This window comes from Athene cunicularia, assembly GCF_003259725.1.
Source record: "Athene cunicularia isolate RWA chromosome 11 unlocalized genomic scaffold, athCun1 chr11_part3, whole genome shotgun sequence".
NCBI classification, from domain to species: Eukaryota; Metazoa; Chordata; class Aves; order Strigiformes; family Strigidae; genus Athene; species Athene cunicularia.
Genome location: NW_020799115.1, coordinates 382,589 through 384,810, shown reverse-complemented (window position 1 = coordinate 384,810; position 2,222 = coordinate 382,589). Strand labels below are relative to the sequence as shown.

Genomic DNA, 2,222 nt, shown 5'->3' with positions numbered 1-2,222 from the left:
AGGTTTGCTTGTTGCTGTTATCTTTAAATGAAAATTTAAAATATGATGATCTTTAGAATTGTCTAGAACTCAGGTCAGAAAAATTCTTCCTTTCTATGTCGTTGCTGTTCGGTGTCACTGATGGAAATGGAAACAAGTTTAGGGTTAGAGGGAAGACCAGCATGGGAGACATTGTGGTTGGTGTCTGCTATAGACAACATACACAAAGATGTACATGAAGCCTTCATCAGTAAGCTGGAAGAAGCCTGACATTTGCAGGTCCTGGTCTTCATGGGGGACTTAAACAACCCTAATATCTGCTGGAAGGGCAACACAGCAGGGCACAAGGAATCCAAGAGTTTTCTGAAATGCATTGACACTAACTTCTTGCTTCAGGATCCCCCAAAACTCCCAGATCTTAAAGATGAACACTAGGTAATTTATTATGATGATTTGACATCATTTTTGCAGTGTAGAAAGGGAGCTAAATAAATAAGGAAAACCCTAGTTGAAATTTCTAGGACAGGATGTGTCTCCAGTGTATTGTTTTCCTAAAAGCACTTCTGAATTCCTCATTCCTTAGGCAGTAGATGATGGGGTTGACCAGGGGTGTCAGGACAGTGTATACCACAGAAACCAGTTTGTAGGAGCTGAAGGAATCAGTAGGCTGGGGCCTGGCATAGATAAACAAGGAGGCTGTGTAGAACACTGTGACCACTAACAGGTGAGAGGCACATGTAGAGAAGGCCTTGTGACGCCCCTGGGCTGAGCGAATGTCCAAGACAGCAGAGATGATGCACACATAGGAGGCCATAATCACAATGAGTGGAACAAGAAGGATGAATAGGGCTAGTAAGAAATCCATAAGCTCAGCTACTGACACGTTGGTGCAGGCTAGCTTCAGTAAGGGAGAGACATCACAAAAGAAGTGGTTGATGATATTGGGCCCACAGTACGTCTGACGTGAAATAAAGTAAACCTTCCCCGTGGAAATCAGGAAGCCACTCATCCAGGAGCCAATGGCCAGACGGGTGCAAAGAGTGTGATCCATGATAATTGGGTAATGCAGTGGGTTGGAGATGGCCACATAGCGATCATAGGCCATGACAGCCATGAGACTGCACTCACTGCAGGCCAGTGCCAGGAAGAAGAATAGCTGAGCCATGCAGCCTGTGAAGGAGATGCCTTGTCTCTTTGTCACCAAGCTCACAAGCACTTTGGGCACTGTGACAGAGACATACCAGATCTCCAGAAAGGAAAGATTGCCCAGGAAAACATACATTGGCTTGTGAAGCTGGAGATTTGTCCAAACAAGCACAACAATTATTGCATTTTCTGTCACTGTCAGCACATAAGACAAGAAGAATATAAAAAAAAGCAAAAGCTTGATTTCCTGTTTACCTGGAAAACCGACCAGAATGAATTCAACCACCTGGGTCAGGTTATCAGAGGGCATGCTGAGAATCATACAGAAGCTGCTAGAGACTTTGCAGGAGAAGCAGATGAGGCAGCAGTTTGAACATCCACTCAAGCTAGCTTGAATGCACAGACTGTGACTTGAAAATCTGTGTCTGTAATTAGGGCTGTCTGGATTGAGAGAGAAAAAAAAAAAAAGTTGCAATGAGTGATTCATAATGAAAAAAAAAACAGTCAATGGCAACAACATAGCAACTTCACAAAGTACTATTGGAACACAAGGGAGATTTTCTGAAGTAGACTGCAGAACCTTTCTAGGACCATTTCTGTAAATAGTTAGAATCATGCTCACAGAACTGTGAGTTGTATTTCTGATCCAGCCCTCAAGCATCGCATGACACTAACACAGCATGATCTGAAATGTGCCAGGTACACGAAAGAGTGCAATGCTTAGGATATTTTTTTTCCCATACTCTATGGTTTACATGAGTTTTTCACCCAACCTCCACAGTTCTTCTCACCCAGGACTCAACCAGCTACTCTTATAACACTATTCTGGACACTGATCTTTAATGCCCCTGATAATTAATTAAGGGACACAATTAATTATGTCATCTCACTAGATCTTGTTAGTCATCCTTGTGTAAATTAGCATCTTCACAATGATTAATGCGTTTCCTCTAAATACCTGTGATATCATTTCTATAGATGTACTTCCATCTCTCATACTATTAGTCTTTAAGATTGAGAAAGGCACCTGTCTGCTTAGATATGTTAGATAGATCTTCTTGTGGATAATCTTGTTGCAATGCAGTGAATATGCAAAA

The 2,222-nt window shown here is 42.1% G+C and overlaps 1 protein-coding gene across 1 annotated transcript; it reads right to left on the bottom strand.

The window, feature by feature from the left end:
• Nucleotides 1–496: 496 nt before the first annotated feature.
• On the bottom strand, nt 497–1,435 carry LOC113484660 (olfactory receptor 226-like). The gene has a single exon (XM_026857126.1). It carries the CDS (start codon nt 1,433–1,435, stop codon nt 497–499), a length of 939 nt encoding a protein of 312 aa, XP_026712927.1.
• Nucleotides 1,436–2,222: the final 787 nt, after the last annotated feature.